This window comes from Pseudorasbora parva, chromosome 9, assembly GCF_024679245.1.
Source record: "Pseudorasbora parva isolate DD20220531a chromosome 9, ASM2467924v1, whole genome shotgun sequence".
Classification (NCBI taxonomy): Eukaryota; Metazoa; Chordata; class Actinopteri; order Cypriniformes; family Gobionidae; genus Pseudorasbora; species Pseudorasbora parva.
In genome coordinates, this window is record NC_090180.1 from 40,092,939 (window position 1) to 40,116,693 (window position 23,755).

General features: G+C 39.3%; 2 protein-coding genes, 1 long non-coding RNA gene and 3 other non-coding genes across 9 annotated transcripts; 1 reads left to right on the forward strand and 5 right to left on the reverse strand.

Annotated features, from left to right (window-relative positions):
• Positions 1 to 773: 773 nt before the first annotated feature.
• On the reverse strand, positions 774 to 9,457 carry acsm3 (acyl-CoA synthetase medium chain family member 3). Of its 2 annotated transcripts, XM_067452637.1 has the most exons (13): positions 8,958 to 9,447; positions 8,632 to 8,842; positions 6,683 to 6,890; positions 6,422 to 6,565; positions 5,602 to 5,758; positions 4,838 to 4,917; positions 4,027 to 4,150; positions 3,752 to 3,832; positions 2,747 to 2,848; positions 2,517 to 2,644; positions 2,345 to 2,444; positions 2,014 to 2,133; positions 774 to 1,902 (listed from the first exon to the last, which is right to left on the reverse strand). In XM_067452637.1, the coding sequence occupies exons 1-13, from the start codon at positions 9,183 to 9,185 to the stop codon at positions 1,810 to 1,812; spliced, it is 1,776 nt and encodes a 591-aa protein (XP_067308738.1). In that variant the 5' UTR covers positions 9,186 to 9,447; the 3' UTR covers positions 774 to 1,809. The 2 variants fall into 2 exon arrangements, with proteins under 2 accessions (XP_067308738.1, XP_067308739.1); XM_067452638.1 differs by lacking the exon at positions 5,602 to 5,758 and having other exon boundaries at positions 4,838 to 4,960; positions 8,958 to 9,457.
• Positions 9,458 to 9,733: 276 nt separating this feature from the next.
• ncapd2 (non-SMC condensin I complex, subunit D2) lies at positions 9,734 to 23,750 on the reverse strand. Of its 2 annotated transcripts, none has more exons than XM_067452635.1 (32): positions 23,601 to 23,730; positions 23,163 to 23,321; positions 23,009 to 23,084; positions 22,793 to 22,851; positions 22,523 to 22,698; positions 21,954 to 22,099; positions 21,746 to 21,873; positions 21,523 to 21,646; positions 20,995 to 21,142; positions 20,218 to 20,415; positions 20,001 to 20,135; positions 19,447 to 19,534; positions 19,153 to 19,336; positions 18,952 to 19,070; positions 18,560 to 18,751; positions 16,741 to 16,915; positions 16,573 to 16,657; positions 16,354 to 16,490; positions 15,755 to 15,887; positions 15,414 to 15,489; positions 15,057 to 15,260; positions 13,510 to 13,667; positions 13,299 to 13,407; positions 13,031 to 13,154; positions 11,498 to 11,653; positions 11,215 to 11,392; positions 11,024 to 11,118; positions 10,861 to 10,941; positions 10,570 to 10,753; positions 10,291 to 10,447; positions 10,096 to 10,203; positions 9,734 to 9,979 (listed from the first exon to the last, which is right to left on the reverse strand). In XM_067452635.1, the coding sequence occupies exons 2-32, from the start codon at positions 23,299 to 23,301 to the stop codon at positions 9,900 to 9,902; spliced, it is 4,152 nt and encodes a 1,383-aa protein (XP_067308736.1). In that variant the 5' UTR covers positions 23,302 to 23,321; positions 23,601 to 23,730; the 3' UTR covers positions 9,734 to 9,899. The 2 variants fall into 2 exon arrangements, with proteins under 2 accessions (XP_067308736.1, XP_067308737.1); XM_067452636.1 differs by having other exon boundaries at positions 9,735 to 9,979; positions 23,163 to 23,290; positions 23,601 to 23,750.
• Positions 15,973 to 16,268, reverse strand: LOC137090425 (small nucleolar RNA U85). Its single transcript, XR_010907861.1, has one exon. It is a non-coding gene; the product is annotated as a small nucleolar RNA U85 (small nucleolar RNA).
• LOC137089142 (uncharacterized) lies at positions 18,729 to 19,290 on the forward strand. Of its 2 annotated transcripts, none has more exons than XR_010907640.1 (3): positions 18,729 to 18,847; positions 18,926 to 19,080; positions 19,176 to 19,290. It is a non-coding gene; the product is annotated as an uncharacterized lncRNA (long non-coding RNA). The 2 variants fall into 2 exon arrangements; XR_010907639.1 differs by having other exon boundaries at positions 18,738 to 18,847; positions 18,923 to 19,080.
• On the reverse strand, positions 20,619 to 20,945 carry LOC137090427 (small nucleolar RNA U85). The gene has a single exon (XR_010907863.1). It is a non-coding gene; the product is annotated as a small nucleolar RNA U85 (small nucleolar RNA).
• Positions 22,166 to 22,480, reverse strand: LOC137090426 (small nucleolar RNA U85). Its single transcript, XR_010907862.1, has one exon. It is a non-coding gene; the product is annotated as a small nucleolar RNA U85 (small nucleolar RNA).
• Positions 23,751 to 23,755: the final 5 nt, after the last annotated feature.

Genomic DNA, 23,755 nt, shown 5'->3' on the forward strand with positions numbered 1-23,755 from the left:
ACTGTATACCATTTTGGTACCGTTCAAAGAACAGTCACAGTACTCTTTGTTTTTTAAGGACAGGAAAGCAGCTCACAGGTTTTGACAGCCTGTTTGCAGTTTGAGAAATTCAAATCAGTTGCTGCAAACTAAATCCAACAGATTCATCCACAAACAACTGCTGTTTTCAGCCTGACATCCTTCAGGCTGTCAAAACAAACACCCAAAGTCTGATTTAATGGCATAAGCCAGGAAGCAGTTCAATGTGTTGATGTATAGCATATTTTGGCTTGATATTTCAGTAATAAAGTCTATGGCTCTGTTTTTCCACCCGATAAGCAGAAGCCCCATTAACAGTTCAATTACACAAGCACCGGTCTCATTACTGCTGTCAGTGAGTGTGCTGCGCCACTACAGTTCTGCAGCTATGGTCCTTGAATAACCAGTGTGGGCAGTTTACAGCTGGGTTAGTTTAGGTTTTAGCAGTTTTAAAAAAAAGTGTTGCATTTTATTTTTAATAAAATGTGGGCGTTATTTTTTTCATCTGCTGTAGGAGTGATGCTGCATATCTCCATTAGTGGTCAAAACTCAAAAACTGTAAATTTTACCCTAAAGAGAGGAATGCAAATTAAGACATCTTCATAACCTTAAATTCTTATCATTGACAGATGGCAGACACAAATCTGATCTTTGCTGAGTCACATGACATCATGCTCTCAAAGAACAAAGGCACACTCTGTGAGATAAACCATGTTTATCGTCTTTTCCAAGCACAAAGTCACCCAAAAACTCAATTCATTCAAAAGGGGCTTTTAATAATATACATGTTTACCATTTTGTACAAAATTAATTCACATTTAGGTTTTTGCATATTCAGATTTAAATCTACAATTCAAGATTACAAGAAAAAAAGACATTTGAATTGCAAAGCTACTACCATTTCTACTAAGCTAACACATTTTGAGTTACTTAAACATGAGGTAGAATCATTAAAACTTATTAAAATGAATATGTCACGAAATTCTGCAACTTTATTGTAATGAAACGCAGCCACCTGCAGGCGAGCTGAAGGACTACAGGTTTGTAGTAGTGTTGTACTTGAGACACTTAAAAACATTTCTTAAAGGCCTTGGCTTTGTCTTGGTCTCGACCACATTTGTACTCGGTCTCGTCTCCGTCTCAGACTAAAGGACTCAGGATTTTGTTTCAAGACCGGTCAGGACCACAACTGCTGGGATATTACTAAATTGCCGGTGCATTGCCTGATTTATTTTTTATTAACATCACTAATGTGATTGATGTAAAACTTAATGCTTCAGATTCAACCAATAACTTTTCTAATTTGATATATATATTGTTCCGGTTCAGAAAATAGATGAGGGATTGTGTCAAAAAATGTCACCAAAATTCAAACGAATGCTAGGTATCAACATGTTGCAAAAAAGTACTGGCATGAGTTTGGGATTTTTATATTATAACGGGATGTAATGTAAATAAGCAATATCACAAGAACAAAAGAGCGCTTTTATACAAACATTGATTAAAAAAATATATATATTTTTAATCATTCTCCACATTAGTTATGCATTTGTAATTTACTTATTCAGATGCATCTTCTGTACTACCTCTGCAGTGCAAAGATGAATTGTTAATGATTTCATTTAAACTGATAACAGCTCATATAGTGTCTTATTCAAATTATTATCATTGATTAAAAATAAGCAATTTCTCAGGCTGGTCTGGTTTTGTCTTGGTCTTGGATTGGGTAGTCTTGATGACTAGATCAATTTATCAGTCTAAACCGTCTAGGAATGCTGCACATTTACGGTTTTAGCTTGTTTTCTGTCCCCATTCAATCTTTCTTAACTCCACTCGCCTTATTTTCCCGCTTACTGTCTTGGGCAGATGATCCACAAACTCAATCTGACAAAAAAAAGGATTTAAACATTTGAAAGTTGAAACAAAATATCCCTTTAAAATTGACTAAATTGAAAGGATTAAATGAGCAAGCACTGAACTCAATTTGTAAGTTACCTTGCGTGGATATTTATAAGGAGCTGTGACAGTCTTCACGTGTGCTTGCAGTTCCTTTATCAGTTCCTTATGGTCTCTAAATTTAAAATCTGCGGTCAGAACTACAAAAGCCTTCACCACCTGAAACATGGAATACAACATGTTTTTAAATTGTGCTGCTTCATGTGTGAAATAATTATGGTTACAATTATGAACTAAATACAAGCTCTATTGAGCTGCCTACTTAGACGGCATTTTAAGGCATAGTGCTGCCTTCCAAGTTAGCACAATTCTAAAGTCACCGTGCATCTATCCTTTACTGAGAAGGCAATCCAAGAATGCATTGCACTACCTCTCCTCGAACCGGATCTGGGCTGCTGACCACTGCAGATTCTGCTACAGCTGGATGCTCTATCAGAGCATTTTCCACCTCAAATGGACCGATGCGGTACCTAAAACACACACTAGAAGATGTGAGATTTTTTTTAAATCATCATCATCATCATCATAACAGAATTCCGTACCCTGCGGACAGGATGACATCATCAGCTCTGCCAATGAACCACAGGTATCCATCTTCATCCATCATTCCCCTGTCACCTGTTAGGTAGAAATCGCCACGGAAACATTCTGCCGTGCGCTCTGGCTCCCCCTACAGGATGATTTTAGATCAACACATTCAGTTAGTGCTACTCAAGCTCACCAGCTTTATTGTTAATACAGATCCTAATAAGCTAAGAAAAGGAAAATGTACCGTATACTCTGTAAAAAGAGAGAAAGGTCTTTCTGGTTTTACTCTGATGCCGAGGTCTCCCTCTTGTCCTCGTGGCACAACAGAACCATCTTCATCTACCACCTTAAACCAAAACAGTCCAGAATTACTATTTTACTCTACAGAAAAGAAAAAACGCTCATATTTGTTTTTCTGTAATTTTCTTTTTACTTTTTATTTTTATATAATTATCTGATTAGATCATATTTCAGTGCAAATTGTACAGCTATTATTAAAGAGAACCTATTATGCCCTTTTCAAAAACACATTTTCCACATATTTGACAGTGCTGCAGCACCTGTCTTCTAGTATGTACAATCATTTCACCAAGCAACGAGGATAGTTTTTGTGTGCAAAAAAAATCAAAATAATGACTTTATCCGCCAAGTTATTGTCTTCCGTGTAGGTCTCTGACGTGAACTCACGCGATAACGGCGCTCCTCCTCTTCAGGGTCATGTATCTGAACGGCGGATCTGCGTCATATTCCCGCGCATGCGTCAAGTTCACGTCAATAACTTGGTGGATAAAGTCGTTATTTAGATTTTTGTGCGCGCAATAACTATTTTCGTCGCATTTTAAAATTATTGTACAGCCACTGTAGTGAGATGGACTTTGTATCGATGTGTTTAGTGTCTTTATGGGTCTTGTGAGTGGGAATATACTGAATGCCAATGGAGGCCTTTCTGAAGCCTTTCTCAGCCATCAGCTTTCAACAAAATTATCTTCATTTGTGTTCCGAAAATGAACGAAGGTGTTACGGGTGTCCAACCACATGAGGGTGAGTAATTAATGAAATAATTTTCATTTTTGGGATAAATAACCCTTCAAGAAGGAACATTTTAAATTAATAATGTGCACATATAAATCATTTATAATAAGTACCGTAATATTCCATAAATTATTTTAAAAAAAATATGAAGCAAGCAATTATAACACGAAACCCCAAAAAGTGCCCAGTTTAAACCCCGGATAGACTGCTACTGCACCTGAACATCATATCCCGGTGACGCCTTTCCAAAAGATCCTGGTTTGATCTTCATCCCTTTGAATGTGCCTGCGATTAAAACCTGGGTGAAAAAAAAGAGGAATGACTATATTCTGTGACAGCACATAAGGATACGCTTAGATTTATTCTCCTTCTGTTCATCATGGATTTAGTTAATGAATCAATGACTAAAACAGATGCTAATTTAGGACCCATTTTCAGTCCCATCTATTGATCCCATCATATTAATCCTTCAAAAACTGATCCAGGACTTACAGTCTCAGTCTGTCCATATCCTTCATAGATGTCCAGTCCAGTGAGTTCTTTCCATTTCAACATCACCTCTGGGTTAATGGGCTCTCCTGCACACAGACAGTGCTCAAGAGCCTGGAACTTATACCTGCCAGAGACCACAGGCAAAGATAAGGATTACACCTGAACAAGACAAATTAATATGGATTCTGCTGTGATCGTTATGACAATTCAGTAAAAAAATTGTTGCAACTTACATGATATTCAAATTGTTTTTTTACTGACACTAAGGACCAGATTTACTAACAGCTTGCTCCAGCGCAAACCCTCTTTTGGCATTAAAAAAAAAAACATGTCAAGATTTACTGAAGAGACGCAGTGAAAAATTAGTACTGAAAAAACAAACCATTGGGGCGGACCTTATAGCATATCCATTTCCAGTTTTCCTTTCAGACAAAATTTATGGGAGGAGATTATTTAAATGAATCACGCAACATGATTTACTAAGGGCTGCGCTCAATTTAACAGCGTTTGCTGCCCCAAAAAAAGATGCTAACGTTTATATTGTTGGTCATTATGGAAATGATCTGGCTGCATCTGTGATTATTCATTTGTGGGTTGTCAGTAAATCATGCATAACTTTCCACTCCCATCTGTGCTTTTCTGGATTTACGCTCTTACACTAACTTGTCCTGTTTAGTAAATCTGGCCCTAAATACACAAACTCGATAATCATAAAACCAACAAATGAAGCTTACGAAGAACTTAAAATTAGACCTAAAAGAGAATCAATTTGAATTCAAAAGCATCACAGCAAACCAGTTACAGTCAGTACCTGGACATGTCTTCCTGTACTAGCATTCGATATGCTGTCGGTGCCGTGCAGAAGGTGGTGATGGGATAGCTGCTCAAAGTCTGTAAGGAGAAACCAGAAAACTTTTGTTCTTTTGAATGTGTTCTAGTAAAATATAAAAAAGTCAATAAATCATAATACACATACGCTTTCATTCTAAAGTCTGTGGTTGGTAAGATGTTCTTTTAAGAAATTGAAACTTATTCAGCAAGGATGAATAAAATTTAATCAAGTCACAGTAGACACATTTATAGCATTACAAAATAGTTATATTTCAAATAAATGTTGTACTTTTGAACTTTCGGTTAGTCAAATGATCCTGGGGAAATAAAAGAAAATTCTCAATTTCCAAAAAATTGTGATAAGAAATATTTCTTGATCATCAAATCAGCATATTAGTATGATTACTAAAGGTTCATGAAATGCTGAAGACTGGAGTAATGACACTGAAAATTCAGCTTTGATCACATGAAATAAATTACATTTTAAAATATTACATTTCATTTAAAATCACAGTTTCACACCATTACATTATTTACTGTATTTTTGATAAAATAAATGCAGCCTAGGTGAACAGAAGAGATGCAAGTACTCCAAACTTACTGCAGATTTGTCTTGTAAGATTAAGTGATGTTTTTTTTTTTCATACAACTTTGTCAGGGAGATTTTTTTAAAGAATCAGGTCTCGATTCTTAACTTTCAAGCAGAACATTCTTGAGAAGAATGGACCTGTGATCATCCTGTACCTTAAGAACTGTACTTGTATCAAAGCGTGGCATGTGGTGAACAAACACACAAGCTCCCTGGATCCATGGGGCAAACACACTGCTCCACGCCGACTTGGCCCAACCTGTGTCTGACGTGTTCCAAAAAACATCCTGCTCACTCAGATCCAGCCAGTGCCTTAAGAATTCACACAAGAATTATATACATTTTATTTAAAGGTCAGGAAGATTTTTGTAAATTTTGAAATTAAGTCTCTTATGTTTACCAAGGCTGCATTTATTTAAAAAAAAAAAAAAAAAAAAAAAAAAAAAAAGTAATATTGTGAAATATTATTATCAATAAAAATAACTTCTCAATTTTAGTATATTTTAAAATGTAATTTATTTCTGTGATAACAAAGCTGAATTTTCAGCATCATTACTCCAGTCTTCAGTCCTTCAGAAATCATACTATTATTCTTATTTTACCGGTGTTGAAAACTGCTTAATTTTTTTTGCAGTTTAATATTCACAATGCATTTTTTTCAGGATTCTATGGTGAACAAAGTTAAAAAGAACAGCATTTATTTGGAATAGAAACCTTTTGTAACATTATGTCTTTAATGTCCCTTTTAATCAATTTAATGTCTCCTTGCTTAATGAAAGTATTAATTTCTTTAGAGACAATAAAATTTTACTGACACCAAACTTTTGAACAATAGTGTACATTATTATGTAAATACATAAACTTATAATACATCTTTCGCTATATAATGTATACATTCTTAATAATTTAACTGCTCAAATTAGAGCTGATCTGTCATGAATTCAGCCCGCTGACCGTTGGAAAGATGTCACAAACCTGCCGTTCACCGTGAGCCCCAGACCGTAACTACAGTGGCTATGTTGGGTCATTTTTGGGGAGCCGGTTGTACCACTAGTGAAGAAGATGGTCATGGCCTCCTCACTCCTGGTGTCCACACAAACATGATCGTCTGACACTCTTCTACAACGCAAACAACATCTTCTCACTACATTTATCACAGTCATTTTTCAGATACTGTATGTTTAACATGCACATTTCTTCACTAAATTAAAGAGCCCTCCCTTGTTCTCCACTGACCCCATGAGTTCTGTCAGGTTGCCCCAGCCGTGCATGGCTCTGCAGGACAGCAGAAGCTTGGTGGAGATGGAAGGGCATTCTGAGGCTACCGTGTCTAACAGCGGAGCCAAAGTTTCATCTGTGATTACACACTTGGCCCCAGACGACTGCAGCCGGTGGCGGATATCTCGAGCCGTGAGCTGAGAGGTGCCGGGGATCAGAACCGTACCTGTGCGAGGAAATGGGGTAGCGATGAAAAAGAAACCATGTGTTGAAATTAAAAGCACACAAATAGAGAATTCCCAAGGTTAGTGTACCCAAAAAAAGAAAATTAACCTCATTGGATCTCGCACAAGTTCACGCAAACATGCTTGAGCTTCAGTGTACCACAACTGATGTGAGCGCTGATGAATGTTTATATGTGAATAAAACAAAATTCAACCTGTTCATCATATTAACTGATCGAGTCTCTTCAGACAATTTGAACTAACCTGCTCAATTCATATGGATTCGTTTTATTTATAGCTCCACAACACTCGGTCCTGCTCTGCTTTAGACTACAGTAACGTTAATAACTGCATGCATGAACGTGATTTCTGCCCGAGTCCTATTTTCCACCAGCTGTGACGAGAAGACCACATCTCCCAAGATGCTGCGTCAAACTACGATTTGTTTTGAATAGGCGCCCTCCGGTGGACGAAAGCTGCATAGTGCACCTTTAATTATTCAATACCTTTATTATTGTTTACGGCTGCTGGAGCGATTGTTAAACAAATACCCGCCTCGCGAATACCGGGACTTTTATTATGACGGGACGGGAGACAGTCGCCGGGCGCCTGCACAGATCCGCTCTTTCGGTTATGATTTTGAGGTAATGTAGCTCTGTTTATCATATTAGATACATTTAAGTGTGTTTAAAACGATGTTATGACTTTACTCCGTGCGTTCACTTGTTCACACTGCTAAGAGTAAAGCTCTCCTGCGAAATAAAAGCCGAAACCGAGGGTAACGCAGATATGACGCAATTGACAGGCGACTCCCTCAAACGCTATGCTGAAACGTCCCTGTCCTTAGTTAAAATAGCAATTTTCTCACAATTTACAAATAGTTGGAAACTTCTGGGATATTGTAGGTACTCAACTGAAAATATATAACACCGGCCTAGTGGTTTTTGGATATTTTACTGCAAAAATACTACTTAGTTCACCTTTAAAAAATTAAAAGGGATTTGAGGGAATAAACAAATAAGAATGGTAAAATAACTTCTAGGTCTAATTGTAGTAGACTAATGAAGTAATCAATGTAAACTATTTGCAAACAATATTTTATTTTAAAATGTGCACAAATTCACTTACTCTTATGTCTAATATGTAGAAAATGCATTTTTTTTGCCTCGTCACCACATTCATTTATATTCATAAATCATCATCGCGTTTTTTTTATTCAAAACGGTTGCGTAGCTGTCTATGAAGGGACTCAGAGATCATCAAAAACATCTTTAAGTTCCTAAGATGAACAAAAGACATGAGGGATAGTCATTTTGTGACCGAAATCTAATTTAACACTGCCTACTGCAGGGTAAAATGGGACACTTTTTGCCATTGGAAAATCAGTTATCCAAAATGAATCCTATACTACAATATCGTGATGCCTAAATATAAATTCAGCATTCAAAAACTTAATCTTAGTTTTTAATTTATTTTGGCAAAAAATTTTTTTGAATTTAAATATCTGCCATTTGTAAATAACCCCATTTTTTTACATTTAAAAAAAAAATTGCACACTTCAACTTGAAGCTGGTCCAAACCAGCATATTTTCCCAGCAGCTTGAAGCAATAAAAGTAGATTAAAGTTTAACCCCAACAACGAACCAAAGGAAAACAAAACAAGGATGAAAGAATAGAAATTGCTCAACAACAACAACAAAAAAAGGCCAACAAATCTATTTCAGTAGGTCTGAAAGACTATACCTGTTCTGAGACATGCTACATTAACCAGCCACCACTCAGGGACTCTGGGTAAAACGAGGAACACACGATCCCCTCTTTCCAAACGGCACACCTGATGCAGAACATTTGCAAGTTTTCTGGAGTGGAAGCCCAACTCCTCAAAACTCCATTTGACCTCTTCTCCGCTGTCATTCACCCACCACAGCGCTGGAAGAGACGACCTCTGCCCGGTCTGTAATACACAGCAAGCAACAATACATAAAACTAAATGATACCCGTCACAGCAATTCTCGATTCACGTTTAATGTTTATGGCACGCCCATCTCGGGAATTTGGGTATAGATTACCTTTTCTTTTGATTCCCACTGCTCGAGCACATCTTTGGCGAAATTAAACTGCAGAGGAACTTGTATGTTGTAAATCCGTCTCGTGCTCTCAATATCGCAGAAGTTTTTTGGTGCAGATGTTTTGAATCTGCACATTTGCAGCCAATAACCTCGCTCATAAATTTCATTTGTGTTAGCGTATTTCAGACAGCGTTTAAAAAGGGTTTTGCGAAGCACGTACAAACTCATTATTCGTCTTTAGTCTGTGGACTCGACAAAATTAACGCTTTGTGATCGTTTCTCCCACCCGACATTAACAGTTAGTCACACTCACAGCTGAAACTTCACAAGGACCACTCCAATTCTCGTTCACTTTAAGTTTTCATTCTTTGCAGTAAACATCTAAACATGAAACCGCGTCATATACTACAAAACCAATAAAAGCTGCCCAGGCATAGTTCGGATCCGTGAAAACGGACACTATTCTCTCGGATTAGCAGAAATGACCGTCTACAAAACTAAAGTCCCACTTGTAACGCCCCTTAAAACAACGATTAACCCGATGTAAATGTGACAGTACATGCTAATTTACATTTATGCATTTGGCAGACGGTTTTATCCAAAGCTACTCACATTGCATTCACGGTACACATACATTATTGACAATTCTTTGAATTTAAGATTTAATTCATGGATTTAAGAAAAGTTAAGATTTGTCAAACTTCAACTGACGTGAAAACTTCCATTTTAAAAGCACTTCCATAAAAAGAGGACAATTTTATGTGCTAACATGAACCTTCAAAGCCATTTTTGTAGTTAAAAAATGTTTAATACATATATTTAAAAAACATACCATACTGATGGAACTACAATACTAAACATTTAAAATGACAGTCACATACATACATATAAAATCAACCATTAAAATGTTAAAAAGTACATAAAAAAAAAAAAGAAGAGTGCTCAGTGTCTGAGGCGAGTGCGTCGTGCGCGGGCAATGGGTGTAGTCACTTTAGGAGTCTCACTCTCAGCCATGACAGCATCTGCAAAAAATAAAATAAATCAGATTGAAGCATGTTAATGACTGAGTACAAGTGCCCATATAAACATTTAATTAAGAGATATAAAAGAAACAAAAAAGATTGTCAAAGTGACTGACCGTCTTCCTCCTCTTCATCACTGGTGAAGGTGATGGCAGGTTTGGGACGAGAACGAGATATTCTTGGGGTTACAAGGTCACTGTCATCCAACTTTTGTTTACCACGGCCTAAAGGAGATTGAGATGCCCAATGAGACATTTTATCATAGAATTATTTATTGCACGTTTGTTAGAAAAATGAGCCTAACTCTTCACCTCTGGTGGTTCTGCGCACACTCTTGAGTGGCCGTGGCGTATGTACGTTTTGGCTCTGTGTCTCTCCGGTCAGCTTTTCACTCTCCTCGCTCTCCACATTCTCCAGCCCTTTAGTGTGAACAGCCGTCAAACGCTTCTCATAGTCTTCAACCTGCGTCTAAACAAACAGCTACTTTCAACATACTAGAATAAATAGCAACCTGTTACAAAGTCACAATCAATGCTGTGTGTGCACGTGTGTATGTATAATACACTGGTTTGCCACCGCAAATGTAGTACCTTAAACTGTGGTTTTGCTCTTCTACGGAGTTTGGCTGCAATGGACAAGAGAGGCTGATAGACTCCAGGCTCAGCAAGTTTATCACTGTAACATTCCCAGCATTCCTGCAGCTTCTTAAAACCTCGCTCACACACAGACAACAGGGAAAGAGACACAGCAAGATCTGCCCACTGACGCTCGGTCCTGCAGACATTACACATAAGAGGGAGATTCAGATTGATCATGTCAAGCAGCCCAAACTCACAATAGAAATGTTGCTCTATCAATGTTTTTCATTGTGTGATACTCACTTTGCAGTTCTGAACCGTTGGCAGAGCTTCTCCACTAAACTCTCTGTCTGTCTCTCCTTAGTGATGTAGGAGAAGAGTTGTCTGAGAAAGTTTAATAGAAGTCATTTGTGGTTTGTCATGCAAAACAATTGAAACTGCAATAGCAGCATTAACGAGATCTCACTTCATGATGGTGTTGAAATCCTCCTCCTTCATTCCACATTCAGGATCAGATAAACGGCTGATGATGTCTGGCAGCAGGTTGTAAATTGCGTTGTCCTGAAGATATAGGCAGAGTATTATAATTCGGCCTTCTCGTTTTTAGAGATATGAGGGGTGTGGGTGTGTGAGTGTGTAGAGCAGTGGAAAAGCTACCTTTGCAGAAAGCTCATTGAAGAAGTTCAGAGCGAGGCTGCCGATGTGTGGCACGGGGTCCAGCAGCAGCACTGCAACCTCACTGACCTGACCTTTGACCTTCATCACATCCTTCAGCACCAGCTGTGTCAAAACCGTGATGGCCGTCAGGCGCACAGATGCATTTTCATCACTCAACCTTAAGACAAATCAGTTACAATATTGATCACAAATTACCACAGTAATAAACATTAGAAATTCAGTCAGACAGAAATTCATGTGAGACCTTTTGACTTGGAGCTACCTGGCATAAAGGTTGGGCGTCCAGGGTTCCAGGATGTTGGGAAAGCGGACGGTCAGGTCACCAAGAGCAACAATTGTGTTGGCTCTGACAACAGGAAGTGAAGATTTCTCCAGCACCGTGAACAGAAGCCTGATATTGTCGTTACAAACAACAGGACTAGAGAAATAAACAGAGGATGTTAATACTGCTTGCCTGAAGAAAAAAAAAAAAATCACCTGTTTAAAAGTAAAGAACATAATGTAACAAAATATTTGCCATAAAAGGAGTTAATCAAATTTCAAAATGTATTTAAAGTAATTTTGAAAAATAAATGCAGCCTTTGAGCATAACCGACTTTAAAACATAGACTGCGAACATTTGAACTGTAGTGTAGGTCTTCACGGGTCCAAAAATTCATACCCGAACCCGGAGAGACCCCCGATGTTCTACACAGAACCAACCTGGACCCGTCTATTATTTAGAAAACTGGACCCGTGCAGATCCGAGAAATGCCAAAAATATAGTACCCGGAACCGACATGGACCCGTCTATTATTTGATAGCTGGAACCGAACCCGGCGGGAAGACACAGACCCGACTGGACCCGATTTTCTCATATTACACAATAAACTGCTGTTAACAAGCTGCGAAAAATAACGGTCTCAGTCAGCCTACCTAACGATAGCCGTTGTCTCCCTTCCTTGTACCTTGATTGTAATGCATTACAATATTCCTCTGTAATTTTTCCAAGCATGCTTAATTCACTCATCATTTCAGCTGTAGCTAAAAGTCAATTTTATTTCACAGTGACGGATTTAGGAGTTAACTCACATAATAACTTAGAGTGTTTGCCCTTTTGAACTAATAACTATTGCTCGTTCAGTGCCATGGCCGCTTACGTTAGCATTATTTATTTGCCTTAATCTCTCTGAGCCGAGTCTGACTAGCAGAAATTTACGATTAAACACGGTTCATTCATATTATTTTTAAAGTCATTACAGTCACTGCGGAAGCTTGGGTTGCCATAGAAACATGACACGCGCTTGAGACTGCACTCGCGCGTCAGCTGGAGCAACCCGAAATATGAGCTTTTTTAACGCAATTTGAGCATCACAGAAAATATTTGTGACAGTTCATCTGAGGTCTTGTTGCTGATTTGAAATATATTCTTGATTACATTATTAACGCACGCATGCATTAAATCTGCCCGCTTTCTAAACGGCTGAGAGAGAGCGCACTTGTGTTTTTGTTGTGTAGGCTATTTCTAAACCTCATTTCCCGGCTCACACTTTTCTTATCCTAATTTAGCAATTTGTAAGTTACACAAAACACACAAGCCGTGCTGACTCTCGCAGCCAGGTGTTCGCCGAGTCCGATTGAAGGATTACATTAACATGACTACATGCGACAACATTAACAGACCCAAAGTAATAGATTGGGACCCGACTGACTATTTAAAATATAGACCCGAACCCGCACAGGTCCTGGGTCGGATCCCGGGTCCACGGGTGCCCTGTGAAGACCTCAGCTGTAGTGTAAAACATAATAGAAATACCTGATCATCATATACTGAGACAGAGCCAGGCAGGCAGCAGTGGTGAGTTGAGGGTGGGAATATTTGCCTGGAGAGCTGCAAACTTTCACCAGCAGAGGCAGAAATGCACTCAACATGTTCCCTTCTGTGCAAAAAAATTAAATAATCCCCAACAGTGATCAGTGCTTTGTCAAAAAGGCAAACCCATCAAATAAACAATGTTTATGAGGATTTAATTTGCCGAGCTAAAACATTAATAGTGAAAAAGAGTTTCATTAGATGTGCTCACCAGCTAATAACTCAGTCTCACAGATCTTGCGGATAAACTCCGCCTCAGTATCCTCAGCTGAAGCGCCAACTAGCCCGAGCTCCTCCTCCACACAGCTGTCGTTAGCCGCCTAGCAAGAGACGAATCAGTCAAGCCAGCATTACAATGGAAAACTTTAATGTGATTGTGCATGAAACGGGAAACAACCAATCAGGTGCCACTCTTCATCAACCTTTTTGTTGGCAGGTGCCTTCTCTTTCTCCTCCTCCTCTTCCTTTTCTCCTCTCCTCCTCCGTAGCTCAGCGCTGACACTCCTCTCAAGGTGAGATACCTGCCAGAAGGCCACAGCTCCACACAGTGACAGCACCTGGGCCAAGCTCACGCAATTCACTAGAAAAAGAATGAGGACATCTTATTGACTGCAAAAGTTTGAGACTCTTATGCTCACCAAAGCTGCATTTTTGATCAGAAACCATAATTCTGAAATATTGATATCATTTAGGGATGCCACAATTCTCAATATAATATTGAACCGTCTGGTACGGCATTCACGGTTCAATAGGCGCTTGCGAATTGCGGTTTTCTCGGTTTTTCATGTAATTAATTATTTATATTTCTCTTCGTTTGAAATATTCCTCTCTGTTTATTTTGCCTCTTTTTGAGTGTACCTGTGAGTCTACACGCTGATATGAGCAAATATCCAATCATATGCACTAAAGTTAGGGGGTGTTTAGACGGTTATAGCCTTGATGATTAAACATTTCATTTGCGTTTTACATGCTCTGAAAGTGCGCGCTAAAAGCCTGTCAAACACGCAATTACTGGAAGTAGTCTTACTGCGCTAATACTGTCAAATACACACATGGTTAACATATTTAAACAGTCAGTTATGTCTGAAGTGAAAGTAAAATCACATGGGTCTGTAGGCGAGCAAGTCTTAGCAGCGCAGCCTAGTGATTGTGGACAGTTCACCTCTAAAATTATGTTTAATAAAACAAAAACAGAGAAAAATCACTCACTGCTCTTGAATAATGTATGTACAGTAGCTTTCAGTCAATGTATATTGTATACTGAAGACTGTAGTTTTAATTTTAGCCTACATTTATTCATTCAATTTCATACTTAAATACTGCTGTACATCTCTGAGCTGCCAGTTCAAATCTTTATATATAAATTTATTTTATATTATACAATACACTAGGAATGCGTACAATGTGTTTTTTAAGTTAAGTTAAATTTAAGTAAGGTTTTTCAAGTCTTAAGTAAAATAAAGGAAGAGTATTGCAATCATTTTTTTTATCTTAACCTCTTTCTGTTCCTGTCGCCTAAGAATAAAATGGCAAAAAAAAAAATGAACCGAACCGAAAACCGAGGTACGTATTGATTGTACGTATTGTATGTATTGAGGTACATACTACTACCATTGTTGCATCCCTAATATACTTAGAATAAGTTCTATTTCCATATATTTCAAAATGCAGTACATTCCTGTGAAGGAAAAGCTGAATTTTCAGCAGCCATTATACTCCAGTCTTCAGTGTCACATGATCCTTCATAAATCATTTTAATATGCTGGTGCTTAAACATTAATCAATGCTGAAATAGTTGCACTAACTGTCATTTTTTGAATAGAAATAGAATTTACATAGTTTCAAAAAACAAGTCTTTTGATCAATTGAATGTCTCCTCGCTGAATAAAAGTAAAGATTTTCTTTTGAAAACTCAATGACCAACTTTTTCTAAATTTATGCAAAATGTTACATCTCGTGTCCACATTACCTTGCTCCTCAGAGCCCTGGGACATGCCTTCTTGCTGTTGTGATTGGTTGGCATCTTTGCCTTCTGTGATTTGTTCCAATAGGAGACGAGCAGAGCGTTGGAGGAGTCGGGAACAAAGCTGATCAGGTGATTCTGCTAAGAAGTAGATGAGACGGACAGCCTGTTCCATGAAGGTCTGCCAATGGGGGTCAGACTGGACTACTCCTGTTCAAATTAAGATACAGCGGTTATGAAACAGGAGAAATTAATGAGAAAAAACGAAATAGATTCAGATGAGGGAAACGAGAGAATACCATGTTATATCAAGCTTCAACAGATTTTTAACGAACACCAAAAAAAGCTAAGAAGAACACATACCATCAGCAATGGTCTGGGACAGACAGCTGAAGAGATGGTGGTCCATAGGAAGCCTGAAGGGGACACCCTTGGATTGCTGAAACACAAGAACATACAAAAGTGATCCATCAGAAATTATTCTAATATGCTCAGTGATCACAATTTCAGTGAAACTTAAGCCTGGAGTAATGGCCGTTGTAAATTTAGCTTTGCAGTCACATTTTTAAATATTTTAAATTTATTTCACAATACTAATTTTTACTGTATATTTAGAAGAAAATGCACCCTTGGTGAGCATAAGAGACTTTCCGGAAACAAAATCTTACTGACCCATAATCATTTGAATGTTAGTGTATACATACCCTCACATGGTCTGTTATATTAACAATGGTGATGAGAGAGTCTCGAGCCAGCAGATAATCTTCTGCAACCTTCTCACCCAGAGCAACAGAGCAGAGCGTGTCCAAATTACTCAGAACCACCTCCCTCTCAGCACTAAAAAACAAAAAAAGTTAGACAAAGTAATGTACACCATGCCTCAAAATATTACATTATTGAAGCAGCATGACAAAGACACGAATGCCCTCAGATTACCAAAGAACCTGCTCATAGCTCATTAGACATTACAGAGAACAGAGGTTCAACCCGTGTCCGTCTCACACACACACACACACACACACAATGACTATCCTTCCCATCTCTCTCCTGCATTTCTCTAAAGGAGGGCTTGAGGGGAAGAACTTGCTTGATGTAGGCAGGCCCTTACAGCAAAGCAGCAAATCTCCGCTGCCCAGCCAAGATTACCAGCCAACAGGAGCACAGGAGAACTCTGACTCTTATCCAGAGCTCACATTCGCCTTGGTCTCATCATTGGGCAAAAATTGCATTATGCTGACATTAAATCAGTTAAACAGATTAATTGACTAACATCCAGGAAGTGTTAAGAGTTTGACAGTCTCACCGTGCTGCCATTCCCAGTAGTAGCACTGCAGCTCTCCTGTGAAGTGCTTTAGTCTCTCGTTTACCAGAAAACCTCTCCCACAAAACCTGCACCACGGAAGTCTGCAGGGCACTCTCATTGCTGAAAAACTCCTGGACCTGTACCAAAAAAAAAAAAAAAAGATTTCAATAGAATAAAGTTTGGGAGTGACTTCTTGCATGAGGGGCTAAAGACACTCACAATCTCCTCCAGACACTGGATGGTCCCCAATGAAGCATCGACCATCAGCTCTGACAGGTTGTCCACTAAAGTCTGAGCCTTTGCTCTGATAGACAAACACAAGAGATCATTGGAGCTACATTACAGTGTACTATTTTAACCTTAAGGAGCAAACAAAACTTAGCTTACCTGGTGTTGTCTCCATGAGGGTTGAGGTACATGCGTCTATAGGCTTGGATGACGGCGTCCTTGATTGTAACATCAGTGGACCAGACCAGAGGCAGCATCTTTCTGACTCCACACACAGAGTCGGCCACACTAAACTCAAATGCTGTGACACAGAACTGCACGGCCTCCTGCACAACTGAGAGAGAGAGAGAGACCAATTAGAGAAAACCAGTCAACTTTATATTAAAAGGTGTCATGAACTGGCTTATAAAAAATAAATAAATACTGTTGTCAACTAAGGATGTGCATGTGGTTGACATTCAAAAACATTATAACTATTAAGTAATGGGCTATTTTCTACACTGGTTGATGCTCTCTCCAAAACGCTGGGTTTTGATGGCCGTGCCACACTGGAGACTTGGAAGTAAACTCCAGCAGTTAGGATTGGATAAGATTTGCATATTAAATGAGCTTCAGCTCTGCTGTCAGTTCACGAGGGAGAGGAGAGATTGAAGGAGCAGCAGCAACCGGAATGATTTTCTCGATCACAGGGCTTGTAAACGTCTTTATAAAACAAACACAATGATTTATTTGTCATACACCCGTGATTGATTGGACTATTATTTTTATATTACACACAGCCAGCCAGATCAGATGATATAAGCGCGAACCATGCACACGCCACCCTTCAAAAGTTGAGACTCGAGAGACGACAACAGTTTAAGAAAGGAATTGAGATTCATCGGCCTGCCAGGCTTTGCGAGCCCTGGTCCATACATGTCTGAGTCCAGCGTGCTAAAGGTATGTTCTGTTAGACACGCACAGATAAGCAAAACGATCTATAACAATGCAGTATCATTTACTTACATAAGTGTGTTGCACCATTCCTGTCGGATCCAAATCCAGCATCAACCTGAGATTTGTTTACAAACAAGTGAATGTCTTCCCCACATGAGCTGGAACTTCATTAAAAATAAAGTTCAACCACTCATTCCTAATATTAGGATCAGAAGTAAGCTTATGCAGCGACTGTGTTCTTCCACAACCAGGAATAACGCAATATCTTGCCATCTTCCTCTGCTTGTTTATTTTTGTTAGCTAGCTCGCACAAGCCCTCCATGAGTCGGTGGGCGAGGCTCCTGGATTAGACACGCTGTAGAGACAGTGTTGTCACGCAATGACGCAAGTATGAAGCACAAGACCATTTGCTGGGCCTGGTGTCTATAAAAGCTTTTCTTTGACTAACAAGGAAGTTCTCAGCTCAAAAACTTAGAGGATAATCGTATATTACCATGACCTTTTATATATTAAAAGCTCAAGGGAAAGTTGATTTCTCAATTCATCACCCCTTTAAAGGTATCAGCGGTTTCCACTCAAAATCTACGGCAGATGGTGCGGTTCATGTGAGCAGCACAATGTAAACAGCATAGAATACTAGCACAGGCCAGAATGAAATCATTATTTTTGTTTTTTTGCACGCAACAATATTCTTGTCACTTCATAAAATTAAGGTTGAACCACTGGAGTCACACAGACTATTTTAAAAATATTTTTAATATCTTTATGCACCTTGAAAGTGTAAATTAAATTGCTGTCTATGGAGGGCTCAGATTTCTAGGATTTCATCAAAAAGGTCTTCATTTGTGTTCCGAAGATGAACAATTGTCTTACGGGTTTGGAAGGACAAGAGAGTAATTAATGTAAATTTTCATTTTTGGGTGAACGATCCTTTTAAAAGTCACAATGAAACAAGTAGCAACATAGATTTTCTTTTGTATTTTAATGCATATTTGAGGAAAACATCATCAAGAAAAAAAGTTGGGGACTTCATAGTAATTACCTGTAGTAGTTTTCCAATACAGCATGTTGTTAATGACAGCAATGGCTCTTTCCACTTGTAGAGCAAAGCTTTCGGTGTCTTTTAAGTACTGAACCAACATCTCCTGTTTTTTTAGTTCATTTTCACCACCCTCTTTCTGTGGGGTGAGTGGAGCGTCGCTCGCCACAGCCTCAGGCATCTCCTCCTCTGGACCTGAGAGGAGAGAGATGCACATCTCATGTTTTTTTCATGTCATGATACACAATTCATGTTTTTTGGACTAGGAACCCTGTCATCTAATCAAGGCAGGTGAGACAAATGGTGCTACTCAACAAGATGCTTTAATATGAAAGTTACTAAAGGAGAATTTTAATGTCTTTTAAGAAGACTTTTCAAAGGACCGAGAAACATACCCTTGAAAAGTGTTGCGAGTGTGTTGATCAGCGTTTCTGCATTCAAGTCAGCCAGCTCTGAGAAGAATGATGACTCTGGGAACAGGGAGTGCGCCCGCATACACAGACCAACTGCCTTCCTACACACAGGTAAACACCACACATTGCATATCTGTGTGCAGAAATAAGGGTATGAGAAAATATGTGTTGATTTACATGTACCTGTATTTACTTTCCCGGAGAAGCTGTGCAATTTGTATAGCAGTGTCCCGGTCGCTGCTTTCCTCCTCTCCCCCAGTCTCCACCTCCTCTTCTTCCTTACTTCCAGGCTCCAGCTGTGCTTTCACAGTCATCTCCACCTCAGGCTTCATTGCCTCCCAAAGATCGGCTGCAGTGATCACTGCAACTACAAACATAAAGCTAAAAATCATATAGCTGAACACAAATTGATAGTGACAGTGACTCAGACTATAGCTGAAGACTGAAAGGAGCAGTTCAGTTAGAAAAGCAACATACCAGGCACTTGCTCTTTCTGGGCATCTCTCATCTCTTTCAATTTGGCCATCTCCTTATCCAGGGGCTTTTTTAAGTCTACACTGCTTAACTTCATATGGAGAAAAAAAACAAAAAACATGTACATTTAATCTTTGTTAACTGATTAAGTAAGTCTGTTCCAAAGTTTGAAATGATTTTTTCCTTTTCTTTAAAAGTGCTCACCAAAGCTGCAATTATTTGATCAATACAGTAAACTAAAATTGTGAGAAATTATTATTCAAAATAACTTTCAGCATTATTACTCAGTCTTCAGTGTAACATGACCCTTTAGAAAGTATTCTAATATGCTAATTTGGTGCTCATGAAACATTTCTTTTATTACCATTTCTGAAAACAGAACTGCTGCTTAGTTTTTCTAAAATTATTTCAATAGAAATTCCAAAACAGCATTTGTAACGCCTGTAGTTGCGTATGTGCATGATTTGCTGAGTAAGATAATTTCTTTAAAAGATTTACTGACAGCAAACTTTTGAACAGTGGTATCTACCAAATGTTTTATTTGAGCAAGTTTGTACCTTGCAGCTGTAAGGGTTATGAGCAATGAAGGCAGCCAGCAGCTGGATGGCACTCTTACACACATGGACAGATTTGTCACCCAGACGCCCGACGGTGAGCTCCATAACTTCAGTGTACCTGCACAGTGGCAGGGCCTGTCAGAGGGAGAAGAATGATTATTTCTCAAGAAAAATATACCTTGTTTTCTGTTGTCATGAAGGAGCACAAGCCACTCACCTTACTGTTGACAATACGTGCATAGACCTGCAGCACACGTGCTCGGACATGCGAGTGGGCATCATGGATGTGCTCCTGCAGTGTGTCCAAAAAACGATCTCGGCTGGTACGCGCAGAATCATCCAGCTTATCACCAGACAGAACCCGGACCAGTACGTCCCCGAGAACCTCACACACAGCCACTCGCAGACTCGGACTCTGTCCAATCACAATAATGTTAACACTTTTTCCCCCCAAATAAAGTGGCATTGTATACTGCAAACTGGCTCTGACAAACTATTATGCTACACACTTCTAAGTTCCTTTGGATAAAAGCAGCTGTTAAATGCATAAAAGACACACACACACAAAAAAAAAATACAAAGAGTTAAGCTATAAAATAAAAATATTTCTTTAATGGTCGCCCTCAGATTACCAAAGAGAGAGCTCAACGCCAACAGAATTACTCCAGAGAACTGAGGCTCAACCCATGACCCCCACACACACACACACACACACACACACACACACACACACACACAAAACAACTGTAAGCCCCTTCTTTTTCCTCCCCCTATATCTTTAAAGGACAGAAATTAAGGAGGATGAGGCTTGATGAATGTAGGCAGGCCCTTACAGCAAGACAGCAAACCTTCACTGACCAGCCAAGATTACCAGCCAATAGGAACACGGGAGAGCCCAGACTCAAATTCAGTGGGCTCATATTCGCCTTGGTCTCATCACTGGGCAAAAATCCAATGACAGAAGCAATGCAATGGAGAACACATATGACCGTACCTCTCCCTCCAGGTGTGTCAGGAGAACACTGATGTTGGGGATCATGGTTTCGGGTACCAGAGTACTGAGTTCAGACAGAAAGCTGGAGAAAGCCTTCACACCTGAACCTTCTCTAGCTAGTTCCTCACTTGACTTTTGACCAATCTCTCTGAAAATAAACACAGACATTTTTAATAGGATGAAAATCATCAATAGATGAGCAGTGCAATCATGGTAATAGTGTTATATTTAAAGTTACACTGCTGTAAATTAACAATTGTAATACATTTCAAATAACCAGTAGCTTGATAGATGCAACCCAAAAGAGATTTTTAAAAAAGCAACTTCAAAATTAGACCTTATTTTTGAGGTTTCAGAAATACATTTCATCTTATATAGGATTGTTTCTTTTTAAATGTTCTTTTACAAAAGTGGCCATTGAGTCAAAAAGGTTGAGAACCATTGCTATAGAGAACACATTTTATTATTTAATTGTAACCAAAGACAGATTGAATCAGGTCAAGAGGAACAGCAAAAACAAAAAGTCACCTCATGATCTCTCCAACGATGGCCTTGACCCCGTACTCTGTGCTCCAGGCAGCCACAGCTTGCGCACAAACTGATGCCAGCTGCTCAAAGTGCTGCAGGAGCTGAATCACCTTCACACATGCTCCTGTACAAGACAGAGCATGTATTCAGGACAACACACTCAGCTCAACATCTACAGCATTGCAAACCCACACATGGGTGTGTGATGTGCATATAAACCCACCCAACATGTGGTTGTATTTCTTCACCATGATTCCGAGCACATGAATGATGGCGTCTCTGGTGGACTTGCTCTTCACGTGGCTTATGGTGGGGTTTTCCAGGAGTTTATAGCAACAGCATGTCACGCAGCTACATAAACCAACAAATCAATGAAGACAAACAAAGCATAAAAATATTAAACAGAGCAAAGACACCAGACCGTGTGTTACCTGACAAATTCCTCCTCCACTAGAGACAGACTCCACAGAGTGCGAATGTCCAGCTGTAGCAGTTGAGTCAAACACTGAAGAACGGTCTCCCTCTCACTGTCCCACTGCAGGAGATCTTTTCCGGCGACTTTATCCTTCTTACGACCCTGAAAGAAACACAGAGACGTTTAATATGTTGTACACCTAAAATCAAGCTCAGAAGCAACAGTTGTTGCCCTCAGATTACCAAAGAAGACATTCACAGCTGGTTGGCCCACTAGGATATGTGACTCTTTGCTAAATGACACACTTACACACACACTCAGGGACAAACACACACAAACACTGTAAGCTGTCAAATCAGCTACAAATGTCCATTTCTAAAAGAGAATTGTATTATGAATGACAGCTGGTATTTATATGGGTGGGCCCTTACAGCAGCACAGCAAAACTCCACTGCTCTGCCAAGATTACCCACCAATCAGATAGCAAGAGAACACAAGATCCCAGCCAATACGCTCATATTTGCCTTGTTCTCATCATGGGGCATAGTATCAACTCATGAAACACACGATAAGGTTAAGCTTTACCTTGCTAGGTGCTGTGACGATAGTCTCCCTGTACGAGTCGCTCTCAAGTGATTCTGTGAGTTTGCAGAGCAGAAAAACACTCATTTTCACAGCATTAAGCTGCTGTTTGCGGTCCACAGCTGACAGAGAGCCCGACAGGAGGACAGTCGGTAGGGAAACAGACAGACCCCTGACCACTGAAAAGACAGCATTGTGATACATTGTGGGAAATGTAGTTGCTTTTTTGCACATAATTAAAAGTATGAATTTGGTTGACTCAGAGATACCAACCTTGTATCAGCAACTCCAGCGTGTCTTCTTTCACCGCCACATCCACTGTGCGACAATGTCTAAACGCAATCAGAAAATTATGCTTAGACAAAATCATGGGCTAAATGTTTAAGGGGGCTCATAATGCAGCTTTTGCAAAAAGAAAGAAAAAAATAGGGTTGATCTAAATGCTTTTGATGTTTGTCTAAATAACTTCATGAGAATGTCCCCACTTACTGCAAAACACTGTATGCGGTGTCAAAATGCTCCAGGATGCACAGAGGCCCTTGACTTCTCAGTGCTGATTTGAAGCCTTCGTAAGAGACAGAAAAAGTCATTACTGCAGTACAGATATAAGCAGCATTAGTGAAACGAGCTCAGCAGCACTTACTGTTGATGTGAGAGGGGAGCTGTTTAGCAGACAGCACATCTTGAACCACATACTGGTTAACAGCACCAGACTTCACGAGATCACCCAAACAAACCGGCACGATAAAATCCCACGACATCCCTGCACGCCTAAACAACATCAGTGAGTATAAATGCTTATCTGTAGGAGCAAAAGTCACGGCAAAGCAGAAAAATACACACGTTTATAACGTTAGTTGTCCGTCTTACATAGAAACAAATTAACTACCAGTACGCAAAATAAAGAAAGTCAAGCGTTATTTGATAGTAATCTGAAGATAAACGTTTGTTTTGTTTGACAGGGTAAGCTAACATGCTACGCTAACCCACAGTAAAATACGACAAAACTCAAATTTCCCTAAGTAAACGATCATTTTCAAGGTTTAAAAAGGTAATATGAAAGGCCCAAAAACAAACCCACCTTGTAAAACGACCGATTTATTCCGACCAACTCCTAACCAGATGAACTAACCCGAAGAAAGTTGACTGGGTTGACTGAGCGGTTTGAGTTGCAGCTTTGAATTTCACACAGCGCGCCAAAGGAAGTACGACATCTGACTCCGCCCACTCTCAAGC

What these genes read in the sequence shown, in the direction of transcription:
- acsm3 (XM_067452637.1), bottom strand. Translation starts at nt 9,185, where the DNA reads ATGAGTTTGTACGTGCTTCGCAAAACCCTTTTTAAACGCTGTCTGAAA. An exon ending in CACCGGGATATGATGTTCAG is followed by an intron (nt 2,849 to 3,751) that starts GTGCAGTAGCAG and finishes TTTTGGTTTAAG; the next exon opens with GTGGTAGATGAAGATGGTTC. An exon ending in CAGATCCGGTTCGAGGAGAG is followed by an intron (nt 2,134 to 2,344) that starts GTAGTGCAATGC and finishes TCCATGTTTCAG; the next exon opens with GTGGTGAAGGCTTTTGTAGT.
- ncapd2 (XM_067452635.1), bottom strand. Translation starts at nt 23,301, where the DNA reads ATGTTGTTTAGGCGTGCAGGGATGTCGTGGGATTTTATCGTGCCGGTT. An exon ending in ACGCCCAACCTTTATGCCAG is followed by an intron (nt 11,393 to 11,497) that starts GTAGCTCCAAGT and finishes ATTTGTCTTAAG; the next exon opens with GTTGAGTGATGAAAATGCAT. An exon ending in GATTTCAACACCATCATGAA is followed by an intron (nt 10,942 to 11,023) that starts GTGAGATCTCGT and finishes AAACTTTCTCAG; the next exon opens with ACAACTCTTCTCCTACATCA.